Source organism: Vipera berus (assembly GCF_964194415.1).
Source record: "Vipera berus genome assembly, chromosome: Z".
Taxonomy (NCBI): Eukaryota; Metazoa; Chordata; class Lepidosauria; order Squamata; family Viperidae; genus Vipera; species Vipera berus.
In genome coordinates, this window is record NC_138205.1 from 87,926,925 (window position 1) to 87,946,739 (window position 19,815).

Sequence of the window (19,815 nt, forward strand, 5' to 3'; positions counted from 1 at the left end):
TGTACAAAAGAATACATTAAGAAGAGTACTACTTAAACTAAAGGTAATCATTGTACATATAGATGAGAGTGCAAGTTGCATTCTGAAATACATGCAATAGATTTACAAGGCCTATTGGCATAGGAGAAGGCAAAACTATCCTAATGTGAACTTTTATGTTGACAGCTTTCTTTCTTGGTCCACATAAGAAAATCATATTTTTGTATTGCCATGGACTCTTTATCTATTTTTGAAAGAACTGTTAGATAAAGGTAATATCATACAAAGAGATGCCTGCATGCATACTTTACCTGTTCAATACTAGGTTTCTCAAATGGGGGACTCTCCAGAGATCCTTCTACAACTGGTTTCCCCATCTGTAATATACACTTCCTCAAAAGCTGTTGAAAAGAAATTGGAAAATGATAATGAAATATTACAATTTCATACTTTTATTTATGTTTATAACATTTCTACACACTTGTCTGTGTGGCTTAAATGAATGCATTTGTGGTCACAACTTAAAATGTATTTTCTAAACAGAAAAGCGTTCAGTTTACCTTGAATAAGTAGAAATAAACCTGCTTGGTATCTGCATCTTCTTCTTTGTGAACACAGGTGAATAGATACTCAACGTCCAACACAATCCCCAATAGTCTGTTCATTTCTTCTTCTGAGACATTCTCCAAATGGGAAACATGAGCGGCTAAAACAAACAAGAAAATCTTAGGTTTGCAAGGAAAAGGTAAGCTACTGAAAATACATAGTACAGTCATTCTTGACTTGATGACTTCTTTTTATGTATAGGCTTCAATTCAGTATGAAGAAATCATAGGTCTGAGGAACCTAACAATACAGCGCCAATCTTAAACCAGCAACAGTCAAACTTGTTTATATCACCCTGGAGCAAACATTTGGTAAAGCCTGCATTCTTTCCCACAGAACAGGCTGTTTACAACCATCATCAGAGTCATTTTTAGGTTTTTCCCCTTGTTTAGTTAATGAAAGAATTATTTGTAGGGGCAAACACTGTTGTGCTACTATACTGAATCAGTTTTCTAAATTTTTTTTATAAGGGAGTGATCTTTTACTATATGTTTAATATTATACATTTCATAATGCAGGCAAGTTTGCTACTAGGAGAATGTTTTAGTTAACAGTTTATAAATAGAAGGAACTACTTCATCTGCCTTAAATAATATTGGTAATCTAACATTTCTTACAGATTTCCTCCTCAGATACAATTTTATTTCAGATACTAATCAAGGATCCAATTTCTAGGAAAATTTTGGAATGAAAAACTTCACTAAATTTTTGCAGGGTTTTCTAAGAATGCCCAAGTGCTGTATGTTAACTCATTCATTTAAAAAAAAAACATTTATTAATATATGTCCCTGATGACTTAATAAAAATAATATTCCTGTCTTAAAAGCTTATTAAATGGTAGTTATCATGAAACAGCTGGATGCTAATTAGGAAATTAGTTGTCATTTTAATAACACATTTTAAACTCTGGTCTAAACTTCTATCATGATTTCCTATCTTCAGTAGTTTATCTATTTCCTTTAAAGCAGGTTAACACATTTTAGCTTATAAAAACATCATAGTCTAAACCTAGGAGATAATCAAGCTGAGCCCAAGGGTGGGGGTCAAATACATCATCAGTTTGAGCCACTACAATCCCATAAGAGAACTAGCCCTTTTGAAGCCTATTTATTCTGATCTGGAGCCAATTCACCTTGATCATTAATGGTTCAAATTCTTATGTATATGTAGCATGAAATAAACTTGTAGTACTTTTGAAGTCTATTCTGGCTCCTGACACTAAGTATAAATAAAATCCATTGTTTCATTGGCCTTTTCTATAATAAATATCACTAACTGCTTTCAAATATGACAAGCTGTGGATACTACCTTATTAAAGCACACTAGTTACACAACCTTTGTCCAGGCTTTACTCTACTTTTGACAAGGTATGCAAACCAAGTGATATTATCACATAGATTCCCTTTATACAATAATCTTGCTTTATCGCTTCTAGAGGCAAGGCCGATGGTTTATCTGAAACAGGTATAAATGCAACTTTATCTTATTAACATACACATATAAATATAGTATGTATACACACACTAGCATAGCATAGCATAGCAATAGCAAAATGAAATACATTCTTATCAATATCATCTGGATTTTGCGATATATGTTTGTGATGCTATCTGAGGATTCTGGAAGTTGAAGTGTAACATATCTGGATAGTGCCATGCTGGGGAAGGGAAAAAATTACTACTTTCTCAGTCTTTCTTTGCTATACTATTTTCATCTACAGCATATTTTTAGATATACCACTAAAGTGAATACTTTAGTGCAGTGGTAGCAAACCAGTGGCACACAGAGCCCTCTCTGTGGGCATGCGCAGTTGCCCCAGCCCCGCCTCCCCCATGGCCACTTCACCAGCATCCCCCCCGAGGAGAGTCATCCCCAGGCACAGCCCGCATGGAGCAGTGCAGGCAAGGACATGGCAGCCGGGCAGTGGGGACAAGACTCCGCCCTTGCGCCCTGTCACGTGCAGATGATGCCAGGCACAAGCGGAGGGCATGGTCACCATGGCGCTGCAGGGCCATCTGGGCGATCTGCTGCGGTGAGCCGTGGAGGCAGTGGGTGGCCCTGTGGGTGGGCGTGGCATGGGGTGAGGGATGGAGCGGAGGCTGAGGGTGCGGTTTTGGGATACTCAGTGTCTAAAAGGTTCACCATCACTGCTTTAGTGGTATATCTAACATCCAGATTCAGCCATAGTTTCATTCTATACAGCATTAACCTTGTGAAGTCTCAAGCTTCCTCCTTCCGTTATATATTCAAGATGGACAGTATTTAATATTTATTTGTTATGTATATGTAAGGGTATATATATAGGTTGAGCTTAAATGGACTCCAGAAGATGGAAGAGGACAGGAAGGCCTGGAGGAACGTTGTCTATGGGGTCGCAGTGGGTCGGACACAACTTCGCAACTAACAACAACAAGAATGTAGGGATGTGGGTCTATACATATGTTTTATATAGTATGATTAGGTGTGTGTCATGTATGTGTTTCACTTTGAGAGCGGGCAACTAAATTTCATTTTTGATGTGTGCCGTTGTGCCCACAGCAAAAAAATGACAACAAAGGTTATCTTAATCTTATCTTAATCTTTACCTTATCTTACTTGTAGAAATAAGTAAAATGGCATTACATACATACACACAAACCCAAATACCTCCATATATTCCTTATGACAGGGATTCCTAATTTTTTTATCTTTGTACTTTTATTCTCTTCTAAAAGGGGTTAATGAACACCCCTCCCCTAAAAATCCCAACACCAAAATAATCCCCAATGAACAATAAAAACAATGCAAGTAATCCTCAACTTACAACCTTTCATTTGGTGACTGTTCAATGCCACTAAAAAAAGTGACTTTTTCACACTTACAACTTTTGCACCAACCCCATGGTCCTGAATGCCTGGCAAGTGGCTCATATTTATGAGTGTCCCAAGGTCATGTGATCATCTTTACAACCTTCTGACAAGCAAAATTAATGGGGAAACCAATTGATAACCGTATTACTAAGTTAACAACTGCAGTGATTGACTTAACAAGTGTGGCAGGAAAAGTCGTAAAATGGGGCAAAATTCACTAAAAAAACAATTTCGCTTAGGAACAGAAATTTACTGTTTATTAGTGGTTGTAAGTTGAGGACTACCTATAATAATGAAAAATTTGGAAAGATGAGTTTATTATAACAATGTATTTAAAAAGTTCTTCACACCTCCCTTTGACTTACATCTTTCCTTGACTTGCCCAAGGAAAGTACATCTCACAATTTGGGAAACCCTGGTGTATACTATAATATTCACAAAAATATTTCTGAAAAAGAACAAACAAAAGAAACCTTACCTAGTGCATGATTACAACTACGACATGGTTCAGTAAGGCTCACAACAGACTGCTGCAAATCTACCCTGGGTGGAGTAGGAGGTGGGTTAGGGTTTTTCCAGCCATTACATTTACAAGAATCCTCTGCCTGCAATTTTTAAAAAATAGGGGTAGAAAACAAAGAGAAATTATGTAAATTTGAATAATAGCAATTATTACCATATTTCTGAAATCATGATAGCAGTGTGTTTTTAATTCAGTAAAAACACTATTTACTTTTGTTCTATATTCGTGCATGAACAGCTGCTAAAGAGGGTTTCAGGGAAAGATGATAAAGTCTGGGGAATAAGATATGATAATGTTCTCATTTTGTGAAATCATGTTTCTTCTCATTGCTTATTTTATCTTACCACCAAAATATTAATAATAATATTAATGTGTGCATATATACATACATTCATAGTCAATAAAAGAGTAGGAAAAACAATACTGGGATACAATCCCCAAAATGACAGAATGATCTCAGTTCAAATCCAAGGCAAACCATTCAATATCACAGTAGACCAAGTCTATGCCCCAACCACCAGTGCTGAAGAGGATGAAATTGACCGGTTCTATGAAGCCCTACAGCACCTTATAGAACTAACACCAAAAAATGATGTCCTTATCGTCATGGGGGATTGGAATGCTAAAGTAGGAAGCCAAAAGATAACCGGAATAACAGACAAGTTTGGCCCTGGAGTACAAAATGAAGCAGGGCACAGGCTGATAGAATTTTGTCAAGAGAATACGATGGTCATAGCAAACACTCTTTTCCAACAACAGTCAGTAGAAACAAGACCAGGAGCTGACTGTGGCTCAGATCATGAGCTTCTTGTTGCAAAATTTAGGCTTAAACTGACGAAAGTAGGGAAAAGCACTAGGCCACTCAGGTATGAATTGCCTGAAATGGTATAGGGTTTCCTGCCTGAGCAGGGGGTTGGACTAGATGACCTCCAAGGTCCCTCTCAACTACTACTACTAATTATTATTATTATTATTATTATTATTATTATTATTATTATTATTATTATTATTATTATTATTATTATTATTATTATTATTATTTCATATCCCTGTTGAATATACAGTAGAGGTGACAAATAGATTTAAGGAATTAGATCTGATAGACAGAGTGCCTGAAGAACTATGGACAGAGGTTCGCAACATTGTACAAGAGGTAGCAACTAAAACCATCCCAAAGAAAAAGAAATGCAAGAAAGCAAAATGGCTGTCTGAGGAAGTTTTGCAAATAGCTGAGGAAAGGAGGGAAGCAAAAGGCAAGGGAGAAAAAGAAAGATACGCCCAATTGAATGAAGAATTCCAGAGAATAGCTAGAAGAGATAAGAATGCCTTCTTAAATGAATAGTGCAAAGAAATAGAAGAAAACAATAGAATAGGGAGGACTAGAAGGGAACGTTTCATGCAAAAATGGGCATACTTAAAGGACCAAAATGGCAGGGACCTAGCAGAGGCAGAAGAAATTAAGAGGTGGCAAAATTACACAGAAGAACTATACAAGAATGAGCTTAACGTCCCTGATAACCACGATGAGGTGGTCACTGACCTTGAGCCAGACATCCTAGAATGTGAAGTGAAGTGGGCCTTAGAAAAACTGAGCAACAACAAAGCTAGTGGAGGTGACAGTATTCCAGCTGAGCTATTCAAAATCTTAAAAGACGATGCAGTAAAAGTGCTACACTCAATTTGCCAGCAAATTTGGAAAACTCAACAGTGGACACAAGACTGGAAAAGATCAGTTTACATTCCAATTCCAAAGAAAGGCAGTGCCAAAGAATGTTCAAACTATCACACCATTGCACTCATTTCACATGCTAGTAAAGTTATGCTTAAAATCCTACAAGCTAGACTCCAGCAGTATGTGGATCAAGAACTACCTGAAGTACAGGCAGGATTTCGAAGAGGCAGAGGAACTAGAGATCAAATTGCCAACATACACTGGATCATGGAGAAAGCTAGGGAGTTCCAGAAAAACATCTACTTCTGCTTCATTGACTACGCTAAAGCCTTTGATTGTGTGGATCACAACAAACTGTGGCAAGTTCTTAGAGATGGGAGTAGCAGACCATCTTATTTGCCTCTTGAGAAACCTATATGCAGGTCAAGAAACAACAGTGAGAACTAGACATGGAAGCACTGATTGGTTCAAAATTGGGAAAGGAGTCCGGCAAGGCTGTATACCGTTGCCCTGCCTATTTAACTTATATGCAGAGCACATCATGAGAAAGGCAGGGCTAGATGAATCAAAAGTTGGAATTAAGATTGCCAGAAGAAATATCAACAACCTAAGATATGCAGATGATACCACTCTAATGGCAGAAAGTGAAGAGGAACTAAAGAGCCTCTTGTTGCGGGTGAAGAAGGAGAGTGCAAAAGTTGGGTTTAAACTTAACATTAAGAAAACCAATATCATGGCATCCGGCCCTCTCAATTCCTGGCAAATAGATGGGGAATAAATGGAGGTAGTGACAGATTTTATTGTCCTGGGCTCCAAGATCACTGCAGATGGGGACTGTAGCCAAGAAATTAAAAGACAATTGCTTCTGGGGAGGAAAGCTATGGCAAATCTAGACAGCATACTAAAAAGCAGAGATGTCACCCTGCCAACAAAAGTGCATATAGTCAAGGCTATGGTTTTCCCAGTTGCAATGTATGGCTGTGAAAGTTGGACCATAAGAATGGCTGAGCGCCAAAGAATTGAGGCTTTTGAACTATGGTGCTGGAGAAGACTCCTGCGAGTCCCTTGGACTGCAAGGTGATCAAACCGGTCAGTCCTAGAGGAGATCAACCCTGACTGCTCTTTAGAAGGTCAGATCCTGAAGTTGAAACTCAAATATTTTGGCCACCTTATGAGAAGGAAGGATTCACTGGAGAAAAGCCTAATGCTGGGAAAGATTGAGGGCAATAGAAGAAAGGGACGACAGAGAATGAGGTGGCTGGATGAAGTCACTGAAGCAGTAGGCATGAGCTTAAATGGACTCCAGAAGATGGTAGAGGACAGGAAGGCCTGGAGGAACGTTGTCCATAGGGTCGTGATGGGTCGGACACAACTTCACAGCTAACAACAACAAAATATAACGTAGTTTCTGGCGTATAAGACGACTTTTTTTTTTTATTGAAAAAGTTTTAAAATACAATTTTCCTTTAACAAACCCACCTTCCCCCTCCCTACTCCCCCCCCTACCTCCCCCCAACCTCCCCTCCCTCCATCCCCCCCTCCCCCCCCCCGACTTCCCAGAGCTAAATACAAGGTATATATCTATAAAAAGGCAATCATAAGCATCCATATACTACCCACTATAAAATCTAAAATCCATTACTCTCTAGCTTATATAGGATAAGACACACCTTAACAATATTGACTATATATAAAAAACTAAAATAAAAAAGAAAAAACGAAAGAAGACTTATTCGAATGCTACATAAAACTTCTTAACCCTATACTTGTTCTGGATAAACTCAATCCATTTTCTCCATTCCATAATATAGCGTTCTTGCGAATGATCTTTCAAATAAGCCGAAATCTTCGCCATCTCTGCCAGGTCGGAAACCTTTAAAGTCCACTCTTCTATGGTCGGCAATTCCTCTTTCTTCCAATATTGGCCTATCAAAAGTCTTGCTGCCGTAATTAGGTTCAACATCAACTTAGTGTCCACAACTGTAGCGTCTGCAATTATTCCCAACAAAAAAAGCTGCGGACAAAACTTTATCCTCTGTTTAAAAATCTTCTGCATATTCCACCAGACTTTTATCCAAAAAGCCTTAACCTTCTTACATGTCCACCATATGTGAAAATATGTTGCATCTTCATCACCACACCTCCAACATTTAGGCTGGTAATTCGGATACATACTTGCAAGCTTTTTAGGATCTAAATGCCATCTATAAAACATTTTATAAAAGTTCTCTCTTAGATTTTGAGCTTGAGTAAATTTTACGTTCCTCACCCAAATCTTTTCCCACATGTCCATTGTGATAGCTTCTTGGATGTTTTGGGCCCATTTTATCATACAATCCTTAACAAGCTCTGTCTCTGAATCAATCTCTATCAATGCAAGATATATCCGTTTGATATGTGCTGATCCCTGATTTCTAACTTGCTTTATCAAATTTTCATCAGTCATTGTAAAACCATTTTTCTGGTCTTCTTTCCACCTGGCCCGTAGCTGAATATATTGAAACCAATTTTGAACAACCTTCTCTTCTCGCAAGAGGCTATATGATTTCAAACACCAAACATTTCTTTCCAAAGTTAAAATCTCCTTGTACGTAGTCACATCATGTTTGAAGCCAGCATGAATATTTTCTATTGCGTGTTTTGGAATTGCCCACAATGGTATCTTGCAGCTCAACTTATGCCTATACTTCTTCCAAACCCTCAGCAATGCCTGTCTTAAAATATGCACCCTAAACACATTGTCTACCTTCTTATCATACAACAAATATGCATGCCAGCCAAACCACAAATCATGGCCCTCAAGATTTAATAACCTCCCTTGCGTCAAATTAATCCAATCACTTATTCCTACTAATGCAGCAGCTTCGTAATATAATTTAAGATTAGGCAGTTTAAGGCCACCTCTCTCACGAGTATCCTGCATAATCTTAAGTTTAACTCGTGGCTTTTTCCCTGCCCACACAAATTTATTGATACCTCGCTGCCATTCCTCCAGATTAGAATCTTTCTTAAGAATCGGTATCATTTGAAACAAAAATAAAAATTTGGGCAGGACATTCATTTTCACTGCTGCAATCCGTCCCAACAAAGACAATTGCAATTTTTGCCAACTCTCCAATTCTTTTTGAATTTTCCCCCATAGTTTTTCATAATTATTTTTATATAGCTTTGTATTAGAGGGCGACAAAATCACCCCCAAATATTTAACCCTCTTAACAATCTCAAATCCAGTTAATCCTTCTAAGAGAGCCTTCTGTGAAACTGTCATATTTTTAGCCAAAATTTTAGTTTTCTGTGTATTTACCTTAAATCCAGAAACCTTCCCATATTGTGTTATTATCTCCATCAGGTCCACAACAGAGTGCTCTGGCTGGGTCACTGTAACAACCAGATCATCTGCAAATGCTCTCAATCTATAGTCCTGATCCCCAACTTGTATCCCCTTAATTTTTCCCGAACTCCGAATCTTAACCAATAATATCTCTAATGTTAACACAAATAACAAGGGCGATAACGGACACCCCTGCCTTGTGCCCTTCTCAATGTTACATGCTGCTGTCAGGCTATTGTTAACTATGATTCGGGCAGTTTGTTTTTGATATAATGCCCTAATCGGCTGTAAGAAATTTTCCCCAAAGTCCATTTTATCTAAAACTTTCAACAAAAATTGCCAATTCAATTGATCAAAGGCCTTTTCAGCATCTAAAAAAATTAGCGCTGCAGAGATCTGGTTGTGCCTTTCCAAAAACTCTAAAACATCAACTATATGTCTCACATTATTTTTCATTTGCCTACCACTAATAAACCCCGTTTGATCCCCATGAATCACCTGTTGCAGAACCCTCATCAGTCTATTAGCCAAAACCTTAGCAAATATCTTATAATCTGTGTTCAAAAGCGATATCGGTCTGTAATTTTTAACTTGAGTAGCATCCTGGTCTTCCTTCGGAATCAAAGAAATAAAAGCTGTTCTCCAAGACGGTGGCACCTTTCCCTCCCTCTGAATTGTCTGAAACAGTTCCTTTAACGGCTTTATCATCTCAAATTGCAAATTTTTATAATAGGCTGCAGTCAAGCCATCCGTACCTGGCGCTTTATCCAACTTCAATTCCTTAATTGCTGTAAGAATTTCTTCTTCTGTAATCAGTTGATTAATCCCCTCTTTTTGTACTTGCGTAAGAACTGGGATGCTAGCATTCTCCAAATATATATCAATATCTTTTACATTAATTTCCTCTTTAGTATATAATTTCGAATAAAAATCCACAAAAGCATCCTTAATAAGATTCTGTTGAAACACAACCCTTCCTTTATACTCAATCTTATCTATATTGGAGGCCCTTTGTTTTTTCCTCAGTCTATAAGCTAACCATCTGCCTGGCTTATTAGCGTTGCAAAAAGTATTATGCTTAGCAAACTGCAGATTGGTTGCCACTTGATCTGCCATTAATTTATCAAATTGTCCTCTTAGCAGTCTAATAGCCTCCTTAACCTTCACATCCTCTGGATTCAGAATCAAAGCCTTTTCTTTTTCCTTTATTTCATTCTCCAGTTCTTTCCTTCTAGTTTCCATTACACGTCTATGTCTATTATTCATATATATCAACACCCCTCTCATATATGCCTTACTAGCATCCCAAACCATATCCATAGAGGTACCCTTATTCATATTAATCTCAAAAAAATCCTTCATCCGCTGTTTGCATTCTTCCACATTTCTCTGATTTCTAAACAAATTCTCATTTACACGCCATGAGCGCCTGTCTCTTTTCTCCTTATCAATCTCCAACCAAACTGGACTGTGGTCGGAAATAGTTCTTGCACAAATCTTCACCTTTTTAGTTCTCAAAAAAAAATCATTAGTCAACAAAATAAAATCAATCCTCGAAAAAGATTGGTGTCTATCAGAATAAAAGGTATAATCCTTCTCCTGCAAATGCCTCTCACGCCAAATATCTCTCAATTCCAGGTCGTCCTTCATTTCAAAAAAAGATTTAGGCAATCTAGCATGACTTGGAATGCGCTTAAAAGCTCCAGCCTTGTCCAACTGTGCATCCAAGACACCATTCCAGTCTCCCATAAGAATAAAAGATTTATAATCCAACTGGGTAAGCTTTGTGTGGAGCAAACTAAAAAAATCCGCTTGTTGTTGATTAGGTGCATATAATCCAACTAGAAGCGTCTTTTTGCCTTCTAACAACAGCTCAATCATAACATATCTTCCATGCTTATCTACTTCAATTAAGTCTGCTGTTAAGGCACTTTTAACATAAACAACCACTCCATTTTTCTTATTCTCTGCAGAGGCAACAAATTGCGTACCCAGTCTCGAGTTCAATAAATACTTTTGATCCAAAACTCTAATGTGCGTTTCTTGCAAACATATAACATCTATCTTAAATTGTTTTAAATATTGAAAAACTTTCTTCCTCTTCTGCGGTGAATTTAGTCCATTAACATTCCAGGTTAGAAATTTAGTTGCCATGCATATCCTCCCAAAGCTCTTGGAGCACAGCTTTGATAGGGCTAATTTCTTTAGGCCGTGCTCCTCCCACAGCTTGCGTACGTTGTGAAGAATCTGAAGACTTTTGCTGATCTTGTTCTTTTATTTTCTTTGCTCGTTTTAAAGCAGCACGCGTTACTCTTTGCTCTCTAGGATCATCCAAAGAAGTTGTATCTTGATCTACTCCAGGGCCACTTTCCTCTGTTTCATCCTCTTGATGTTCTCCTTCTCCCGATCCCTTTCCAGCTTCCAGAAGTGCTGATGGGGTTGCCTTTAAGACGTTATTGTAGAAATCACGCGCTTGCTTCACAGTAATCAGCCGATACCTTTTACCTTCATGCATCACCATCAGCCCATCCGGGATCTCCCATCTAAACCTTATATCTCTTTGCTTAAGCTCATGCACAAGAAATGTATAGTCCTTCCTTCCCCTTAAAATCCTTGGAGGAATTTCTTTTAAAACCAAGACTTCTTGTTCAGCGATCACGACTTTAGCATCATAGGCAGCTTATATAACTTGATCTCTAATCTCTCTTTTTGCAAAATAAACCACCACATCTCTAGGCAATTTTCTCTGTCTAGCAATCCATGAATTCACCCGAAACACTTTATCCATAGCTGCTCTTATTTCAGATGCTGGCTGGTTTATCACCACTTCAAGAGCCTCAGAAATCAGCTGCTTTAAATCTTCTTTAATATTCTGATTCTAACAGCAAACTGCATCTGGTAATATTGGGATAGGCTTAACTCCCTTTCCATTTTGTCTCTTGCAATTTCATTCTCTCGTGCTTTTACTTCTAATATAGCGTTCCTTTGAACCAGATCATCCATTTTTTCATCTAATTCTTCCACACATCCCGCCACTTTATGCACTGAAGACAAAATGTCTACCTTCATCACGCTGTACTTCTGTTCCATCCTCTCTTCGATTCTCTCCTCCAATTTCTCCAATTTCTCCTCCATCTGTGCAAATTTATCACCGATTGATTGATTGATTGATTCCAAAAGTTTATCCAGAGCATCTCGTAAATCCTTCGGTGTCAGCACTTCAGAAGGGTGCAACGCCTGTAGTGATGATTGTTGCACCGGCGAGGATCCACCGCTCCGAAGAGTTTTAGGGGGAGGTTTAGCCGCCATCTTTTAATCCTCAATTATGACGCACTTTTAATTAAAGTTTAAAAAGTCCAAAAAGCTAGAAAGTATAGTAAAATAATCCTCTTCACCTTTCCCTCTTGCACCGCTCTGCCTGCTCCTTTAAATCATAGTTCTTTCCTCAGGCAGGGATGGTTCGCAGACGCCTGGCTCTGCTCCAAGAAGTTCGGAGCAGAGACGCCGGCCAGCTGGGAGCAGCCCAGGCTTCGGGGGAGTTCAATCCTACAGCCGCCCAAGCTCCAAGCTCAGGCGGCCCCGGAGAACTCTACCCCTACCTGAGACCTCACCCCCTCCTCTTCTCCCGAGGAGGGGGCTTCAATTTCGCCCGAACAGCTGATCGGCGCTGTTTCGGGCGAAAAAACAAACAGCTGAGCCGCGGGCAGCCCGGGAAGGCTGTCTCCGGCGCCGCGCAGCCACCGGAAGACTTTTTAACCCATGAAAATCTTCTCAAAAGTCAGGGGTCGTCTTATACGCCGGGTGCTGAAACTTTAGGGACAGGGCTGGCTGGAAAACCTGGAGCGGATCTTCCATTTAGTCTGCGCAGAGAAAGTGGGACCAATTTGAGAAGAAGCTGCAGTCTGTGATTTTTTACAGGCTGGGGTCTGGGCATCTTTCCTTCTAAAGTTGAAGAGCAGCTGTAGTCTATCCCAACTTGAAAGGCAGGTGGGGAATACCAGAGCAGCTGCTTAGCTCTAAGGACACATTTGACTCAGGAACTGGGCGGGCTGGCTGGAAAACCTGAAGCGGATCTCCCATTTGGTCTTTTTTTTTAATCCCATTTACATCCTGCCCTTCTCCGAAGACTCAGGGCGGCTTACAATTTAAAGCACAAATCAATGTGCTTAGCAATAGCCTTCATTCTATGTATATGCCTGCTTATTAGAGCTTTCACCCCCCCACCCCCCACAAGCAGCATTATTACAAAGTCAGCTTATTGCTCCCAACAATCTGGGTCCTCATTTTACCTACCTCGGAAGGATGGAAAGCTGAGTCAACCTTGAGCCTGGTGGGATGTGAACCTGCACTAATTGCAGGCAGCTGGTGTTACTTAAGGCTCTGCGCAGGGAAAGCTTTAGAGTGAATTAGGAAAAGTGAAAAAGTGAATTAGGAAAATAGGAAATGGTTGCTGGAATTGGGTATGTGTAGTTTAATGAAGAGAAGGTTGGGGGGTGACATGATAGCAGTGATCCAATATCTCAGGGGCTGCCACAAAGAAGAGGGAGCCAAGCTATTTTCCAAAGCACCTGAAAGCAGGACAAGAAGCAATGGATGGAAACTAGTCAAGGAGGGAAGCAACCTAGAACTAAGGAGAAACTTCCTGACAGTTAGAACAATTAACCAGTGGAACAACCTGCCTCCAGAAGTGGTGAATGCTCCAACACTGGAAGTTTTTAAGAAGAGACTGGACAGCCATTTGTCTGAAATGGTATAGGGTTTCCTGCCTTAGCAGGGGGTTGGACTAGATGAACTCCAAGGTCCCTTCCAACTTCTTCTTCTTCTTCTTCTTCTTCTTCTTATTATTATTATTATTATTATTATTATTATTATTATTATTATTATTATTATTATTATTAAGTTTAATCCACTTGCACTGTTTTATGTTTACGTTTGATGACAAACAGCCTTATGTTTATAAGTGACAGTTTTCCTACTTAGTACCTGCATGTCATAAGCATTTAAATTAAAATTACCATATTAAAATCAAATCTGATGTTTTTTAATTTTTATTTGGTGTGCGTTGGAAGAGGGGTAGTCTTATACGGCGAGTAGAGCCCAAACCCTATAATTTAACAGGAAATGTAGGGGGTCGTCTTATACGCCCAGTCGTCTTATACGCTGGAAAATAAGGTACATACAAGTGTATATACAGTAATGTTGAAAAATGAGTAAAATTGAGAGCCAATTTTACTCACATTGTTCCTATTCATAGAAGGACATTTCTCTGAGTCTCTCTGCAGCTTCTTTTACCCCAGTTCAAAGTATTGTAAGTCCTTCTGACTAGTAAAGATAAGAGATGGAGTGAAAGTTCCTACTCAGAAAATGGCTACTCTAAATCTAACATTACACACACACACACACACACAAACATTACATAACAGAGAAATCATACAATGCCTGCAGATATTTTGGATTACCAACCCTGTAATTCTGGACCATTCATGATACTAATTGGATAGATTTAATCACAAAAGCCTGGGAAACATCCAATTGCCCAAACATGTTGTGTGTGTGTGTGCGTGTAAGAGAGAGAGAGAGGTGCATATATATAATATATACAATATTGTAGAAACTGTCTTTTCAGAGGTAGACACCAAATGATGATGAAATAGTTATGAACAGAATAACTTTGTTTTTCAAGATTTTAACCCAAAAGCTATAATAATGAGTAGGTGGGCTAGTTCACTTAAGCACTCATCTATAGCAGTCTTTCCAGTGTATAACCCTTAATATATCTAAAGAGCATGAGACTAGGAAGTCCAATCTAACATGAATATTAAGAGTCATTGCTTTTTTAAAATGATACAGAAACTGAAATACTATGATTTTTTTCATAATGGTTAGCATTAGTCCTTGAATTTTAACTTAAATTCCATCATGATTATTTTATAATATATAAAAGATATAAAACTAATTCACTATATTTTACTAATAAAATATGTAACAATTTGATGTTTTCCAATAAAAGGTTTACATGGGCTAACTGCATTAGAACTAAACCTAAGCAGTGTATTTTTCAACATACTATTAAATAAATATTTTCCTGGTTTCTCCCAGATGGAAGTCTCCTAATCCTATTGTGGCAGGCTGACTGAAAGGCTTTGCAGGAGCCTGGCCAGCAAGAGGGGAGTACAAAGCTCAGACAGTTGCTGACAGTTTGGGCAGTTTGGGTGTAGATTGGGGGAAGGGGAGAAAGAGAAAGGGGATGAGGGTGGTTGTTGTTGCTGTTGGGGAGAGACCAGGTGAAGCCAAATAGAATGGGAATTTTAGGTTATTCCTCTCCTTTGGAGTAGTGGGAATGAGAAGAAGAGAAAGAGAGAGTGGGGGGAATTTGGCATAAAGAGAGACCTGGGACAACGGGTCCCGACAGAAAAGGAGGCAAGCCGCTACCACTTTGGAGACCAGCGGTTGATCGTTACCACCTGTGCATGCTGTAAACATTGTGGGGAGTTGCCCTGGTTTCTGCTGCTGCTTGGAGCTGAGGAGTTCTTTCCACACACCCCTCTTGTTTCTCAAACGACTGCTACTGAATATTGATTATTATTGCTAAATGCCTGAGGGTGTTAAATTCTGTTACGCACTAACCACCCTGGTTAGGGGTCGTCACCTTTGTTCCTGCAAGCCCAACTCTCACAATGAGAACTTGTCATCTCTTCACTTCGTGTGAGTTCCCGCTGAAACTGGACATTCTGACAACGCCTTGAGAGCGCAGCTGTTGAGCGGGACTAAAGGGGGTTAGGAGGGCCTGTGCTTTGGCGGCCTCCGAGGGGGTAACACTACACTATTATCAAATAGTAATGCATAGCCAATCCTTCTTTTTTTCCAGCTATAATAGCATTTTGGGGAAGGGATGTAGAATGGATAGAAAACAGAAAAACTGAAGCAAAGGATCACTAGTTGACAAAAAAAGTCTGAACTTATAAAAATTTGTGGTTGAGGTAAGATAGTTATCACTTTAAAAATCAGTTACTATTCTTGACTTCCAATTTTTATTTTTTTTTGTCACCCAGTTTAGAAGTTATTATTGAAGAGCCCTTGGCGATGGCAATTTTCCAGAACAGAATGTCATCTGGAAATTATATTAGTGCAATAGTATTTTCTTTTTTCTCCTTACTTGCATTTGAATCCTGACAAATTTGCCAAATACAATACTTAACTGCCTTCTAGGTGAACAGTATGCTGGTAAAAATGTATGAATGCTAAAAAAACACATAGGACTTTCAAGGTCTATGAACAATAAAATGCTGCCATAAGCAAATTAGAAGCCTTTATGAGGCACAGAGACACAATTTTATCCAGACATGAAAAAAAACCTTTGTAGCATAATTATCCACAATCTAAAAACTATGAAGTACCTACACAAAAACATAGTATTGCACAATAATTAGGTTAAAGGATGAAAACAAACTGATGTGGCAATATTGTCACTGTCAATACTCACCTGCCAAAAAACAAATACCACCCTCCTACAGGCAAAGAGAATGTTAAAAAAGTAGTTCCATTTTTATGTTACCAACTTTATTTCCAGATTCTTTTTAAACAATAAATAAGGCTGAGTAAGAACTTATATCCAGGCCTTCAAGACAAAGGAGACCTCATAAACTTTAAGGGTGGTGCAGATTCAGGTCATTTAAAGATTAAAAGAAGTTCTTTGAATGGTATTTGAAACCAACTGCGAGTTAATAAGTACACTTATTTTAAAAGGGTTGGCGCAAGGTTCACATTATGTCTCATTAATTAAGACAAACATTTTAAAACTTTCTTCAAAGGCAGTAAGTAACTTTCAAACACAACCATTTCTCTGAGGAGCATCCCTTCAATTATACACTCCAACAACCACTGTTTTCTATTCAACACTGAGCACTCTACTTTTTAGAAACTTAAATGACATCCCACTGAACACTTTTGAGTCTCCCCTCCCCCTCCCCCCGGGTTTTAATAAAATGGCACTGTTCTACTTTTAATTAGGATGGGATGCATGAAATTATGTTGTAAAAGCACTGTGAGCATATTCAGAAGGAAAATATTTAGTGGCTCGCAGCAGGCAGCATTGTATTGTATCATTTGTATAGAAATTACATTAAGTTGTATATAAAATAAGTAATAAATAACGGAATCTTTGGGCTGCAATCATACATAAGAGTACAATGCATTGTTTGTGGAACAGAATTCAGATGGCAAATGTCACTATAGTAGAGGGTTTAATTTAAATGCAGTTAATTTCCAGTTTTATGAAAGCTGTTATATTTTACTCCAGGTTAATTAGCTTGTAGCAGTGAACTAGATCATGGACAGAAGAAAAAAAATCATACTGTGGTTTATTGGAAACTTCTACTTGGCAAGTTGCAAAACAGTAATTCAGAAGCATCAAATGTCCTAAATAAGATAACCTCTAATCTCTGGAAGTTTGTGCTAGATTTTTTTTCTTCTGTGAGTATTTAATTCTCAATTTTTGTACATTTTCACATTTTTTTTCATTAAAAGAAATCCATTTTTCCTAATCCTTATCAATATAAAGGGGAAGAGATTTTGTTATTTTATCATTAAACAGTCTGGATTCAGAAATCTTTTCTAACCAAACCTTCAACTAGCAATGTAACTTTCCTATCTTAAGTCTATCCCTGATATATTATTTAATATATTATTTAATATGTTTATATTGTTTAATATGTTCAGTCATGTAAATTATCACAACAAAGCTCTTTTCTTTATCTTCAATCTAACAGACAGTAATTTTCAGAGTCACACAAAACAAGGTTTAAAAAGCTATTTAGATTCCTTCAGATTCAGCATAAATATAAAATATCCACAAATATGGTTTGCAAACTGATGGTAATAAGCAATCTTTTGATGGGCAGGGCCCACATTTACTTTGAGGACAAAGTTTCAGAAGATAGAATGAGGCAACTGCTCCTCCCTCAGGCTTCTATGGCATGTAGGCCATGGATACGCTAAGGGCATTGAATGTGTTTTTCATTATTTTATTTCTATTCTGGCTTCTCTTCAGATTTTATTATTTAATTTGACTATAAATCACCCAGAATCCTGTGTAAGATAATAAATATTCCCTCTTTTTTTCCTGTTAGGAGATTGGAAGTTTTTTTAAAAAAAATGTTATTTAGGGTATATACAAGTAGTCTTCAACTTATGACCACAATTGTGTCCAAAATTTCTGTTGCTAAGCAGGACATTTGTTAAGTGAATTTTACCCCATTTTACGACCTTTCTTGCCATTGGTTGTTAAGTGAATCACTGTAATTGTTAAGTTAGTAACACTGTTGCTAAGTGAAATCCCATTGACTTTGCTTGTCTGAAGGTTGCAAAAGGTAACAACGTGACCCGGGATGCTGCAGTTGCCAAGCCTCTGAATTTTGATCACCTGACTGTGGGGAAGCTGCAATGGTCCTGAGTGCGAAAAACAGACGTAAGTCACTTTTTTTCAATGCCATTGTAACTTTGAGAAGTCACTAAATGAATGGTTGTAAGTCGATGACTTTCTGAACTATAGCAGGCATTCCTTCTCAAGAGTGATGACCCACAAAAGTACCAATTTGGAGCAAAGTGAGAGTTACGTGGATCATGAAAATGGAACCGTAGAGGCTATATGCCCTGAAATGTCAGGTTAGCCATTCCTGTTACATATGGCACTGAAGGGCATGCTGGGATAAGAGCACTTCAGAAGGTAGGCAGTGTCATGCTAAAAAAAAAACAAAATAAAAATAATCTAATTGTATTTACATGTTTCCGTGGTCATGTGGCCGGCATGACTAGACGCCAAAGGCGCATGGGCCACATGACCACGGAGACGTCCTCGGACAAGCGCTGGCTCTTCGGCTTTGAAACGGAGATGAGCACCGGCCCCTAGAGTCGGAAACGACTAGCACGCATGTGCGGGGGAACCTTTACCTTTACCTTATTTACATGTTTAAAATAAAATTAAATATAACTGATCCCCAAAATTTTAACAAATGCCCTCTTTCATCACGTTACAAATTTACAGTGCAATTTTTTTGAAGGGTGTCAAGGTTCCTCCCTACCTAAAGGTTTTCAGATGCCACATCCTTGGCTTACAGCTATTGTGCTGTAAGATGCAGACATTATGCAGAATAATAAAGCAAAAATCAAATTCTTACTAAATCAGTTGTACTAAATCATTATTCTAAATTTTGTATGTTATATTTAAAGGAACACACAACAATATTTTTTTATCTTTGTTAGCTGCTTTCCTTTTGAATTAGAAATCTTAACGCTGAAAATGCCATGGTTCCGACAGATGAAACTCTTCAAAAGAACTTTGAGGCACTGTTGACAGAAAATCTTCTAAAAATTGGTAAACTAAACAAGCCAGCAATAATTTAGAAATGCTATGTCGTAGTTGATGGTGAGTTATGGATTAAAAAAGAGCAAAGACATAAACTCATATTATTTAGCTATCCTTATATTACCACTATGTTATACTTAACACTTTTCAATTGTATTAGCCTCTAACGCTATCTACAGATTGACAGTTAAGGAAGAATTGGACAGGTTTTAATATTTCTTTTTAAAACTACCGGTAGTTTTGTCTTTTTCCTGTAAGAAATAATGGAATTAATTGTTTTGGACAATAGTTGTTTGGCTCAAAACCCAGGGCAAGAACACATCTGGAAACATCCAAGATGAACGAGCAGCCCTTTTTAGGATAGCATTGCCCACATTCACATGACGAATAGGCTACAAAAGGTACCCTATTGATTGGCCCCACAATATCTGGCTATCCAACTGCAGTTGGCAGATCAGTTCCACAGCAGTCAAGTATTAAGAAAAACATATC

The 19,815-nt window shown here is 38.2% G+C and overlaps 1 protein-coding gene across 4 annotated transcripts in view; it reads right to left on the bottom strand.

Annotated features, from left to right (window-relative positions):
* Positions 1-19,815, bottom strand: part of KAT2B (lysine acetyltransferase 2B) — an 88,728-nt gene that overhangs the window by 53,025 nt on the left and 15,888 nt on the right. For all 4 annotated transcript variants that reach the window (XM_081345369.1, XM_081345370.1, XM_081345368.1 and 1 more), the window contains exons 2-4: positions 3,913-4,039; positions 540-685; positions 291-380 (exon numbers count right to left, since the gene is read on the bottom strand). In XM_081345369.1, coding sequence (XP_081201495.1) covers positions 291-380; positions 540-685; positions 3,913-4,039 — 363 coding nt within the window. The remainder of the gene's footprint in view (positions 1-290; positions 381-539; positions 686-3,912; positions 4,040-19,815) is intronic.